The following is a 2,166-nucleotide window of genomic DNA, read 5'->3' as shown; positions in this document are numbered from 1 at the left end:
AGGATGATAAAAAATAAAAAATGATTAGGCCTATTTATAGTTGAGATTCAGGGATCAACTTGTAAAGTCACTATACAATTAGGGACCAAAAATTATAAATATCTCATGCCAATTTTCAATCGCACTTTTGAGGGCCAATATTTTTATACTCATATATTTGACTTTTTTAAATATGGATGGTTGCTAATACAAATGGTTTTCACCCAATCTTCTTTATTTCGTTTTATTTTAAGGAGAAAAGAAAATTAAACATTTCGTTTCCTCCTCTTTAGAGTTTTACCTATACTTCTAACCTTCTGTTTAAACGCCTTCTTTTTCGTCCATTTCCTCCCATCCCCAAATCATTCTCTTTTCTGGAAAAACAAAGAATGAATCCCTTTTCATCCTTTCTTTCTCTTTTAGTTCCACTTTTGGTCACCCTTTTACTTCTTATTCTTTTGCTAGAACAGATTTGGTATTTGCGAAGGAAGCGAAATGTCCCTGGTCCCAACATCCTTTTTCCTTTCCTCGGCAACGTAATTCCTTTGATATCAAATCCCACCAAGTTCTGGCAACTTCAAGCTCAGCTGTCTGCTTCCGTTGGATTTTCTGTTAATTACGTTTTCGGTCGCTTCATTGTCTTTATCCGAAATACTGAACTTTCTCACCTTATCTTTGCCAACGTCAAACCTGATGCTTTCTCACTTATCGTACACCCATTTGGTAAAAAACTTTTCGGCCAACGTAACATGATCTATATGTTCGGACAAGATCACAAAGATCTCCGCCGTCATATTGCTCCTAACTTTACTCTTAAAGCATTGTCAACCTACACCCAGTTGCAGCAGCTCATTATTCTTGAGCATTTAAAATCATGGGAGCGACTTTGGTCGACTGTTTCGCCCGCGGAGCCGATTCCGCTCCGTCTTTTAGTTCGCGACTTGTATCTCGAGACTTCTCAAACGGTTTTCGTCGGCACGTATCTATCAAGTGAAGCTCGGGAGAGATTCAAAGTAGATTATGATCTTTTCAATACGGGTTTAATGAAGCTACCCTTTGATCTCCCTGGTTTTGCTTTCCGAAAGGCCAAGCTGGGTATTGAGCGGATGCTCAAAACGCTTACTCATTGCGCTGCTGAAAGTAAAAAGAGAATGCTCCAAGGAGAAGACCCTTCTTGTTTAATCGATTTTTGGATGCAGGAAATGGTTCGGGTAACCGCGGAGTCCAAAACACCGCCGCCGCACTCCACCGACGAAGAAATCGGAAACTACCTATTTGATTTCCTCTTTGCCGCCCAAGATGCCTCCACGTCGTCGCTCCTTTGGGTGGTGACACTCCTCGATTCTCATCCTGATGTTCTCCGAAAAGTTCGGGAGGAAGTTTCGAGGATATGGTCGCCGGAATCGGATGTTCTAATGACCGCAGAGCAATTAAGGGAAATGAAGTACACACAAGCAGTGGCGCTTGAGGTGGTGAGATATCGGCCGCCGGCGACATTAGTGCCGCACATTGCAGTGGAGGATTTCCCGTTGACCGAGTGGTACACAATTCCCAAAGGATCGATAGTGTTTCCATCGGTTTACGAGTCGTCCTTCCAAGGGTTCAGGGAAGCCGACCGTTTCAAACCGGAGCGGTTCTCCGAGGAGAGGCATGTAGACGTGATATTCAGAAGGAACTACCTGGCTTTTGGGGCCGGTCCACACCAGTGTGTGGGCCAAAGATACGCCCTGAACCATCTGGTTCTGTTCATCGCCATGTTCGTCACGTTACTGGATTTCAAGAGGCACCGAACCGACGGCTGCGATGAAATTATGTACACTCCGACAATCAGCCCTAAAGACGGATGCATGGTTTTCCTGACATGGCGTTGCCCACGTTACCCAAATTTCACTCTTAATTGATCAAACTTTGTTTGTTCTGTCTTTTTTTCTTACAATATCTGCTAAACTTGATGGTTGAAGCTGCCATTGTCGTCTTCTCACAACTGAAGGACCAGTCCAACATTGTTGTTGCTTATGATTCTACTATGGGGGGATATTATATCATATATGCATACTATATAAAGAAACAAAGTTTAGGTGAAAAAAAGGAAATGTACCAAATTTCAATTGAATCGTATTTGTCATTTCTTTAGTCCGAATAGTGTTCATGTTTTCCACGTGTACCAAAATTAAAAAAATTAAAAAA

At 42.1% G+C, this 2,166-nt stretch overlaps 1 protein-coding gene across 1 annotated transcript; it reads left to right on the top strand.

The window, feature by feature from the left end:
* Positions 1-368: 368 nt before the first annotated feature.
* Positions 369-1,880, top strand: LOC105772027 (cytochrome P450 710A1). Its single transcript, XM_012593379.2, has one exon. It carries the CDS (start codon positions 369-371, stop codon positions 1,878-1,880), a length of 1,512 nt encoding a protein of 503 aa, XP_012448833.1.
* Positions 1,881-2,166: the final 286 nt, after the last annotated feature.

This window comes from Gossypium raimondii, chromosome 6, assembly GCF_025698545.1.
Source record: "Gossypium raimondii isolate GPD5lz chromosome 6, ASM2569854v1, whole genome shotgun sequence".
NCBI lineage: Eukaryota > Viridiplantae > Streptophyta > Magnoliopsida > Malvales > Malvaceae > Gossypium > Gossypium raimondii.
The sequence above is the reverse complement of the archived record's forward strand: the minus strand, read 5'-3'. Positions and strand labels throughout refer to the sequence as shown.

Excerpts from the sequence above, each read along its gene's own strand:
- LOC105772027 (XM_012593379.2), top strand. The coding sequence starts at position 369 with ATGAATCCCTTTTCATCCTTTCTTTCTCTTTTAGTTCCACTTTTGGTC.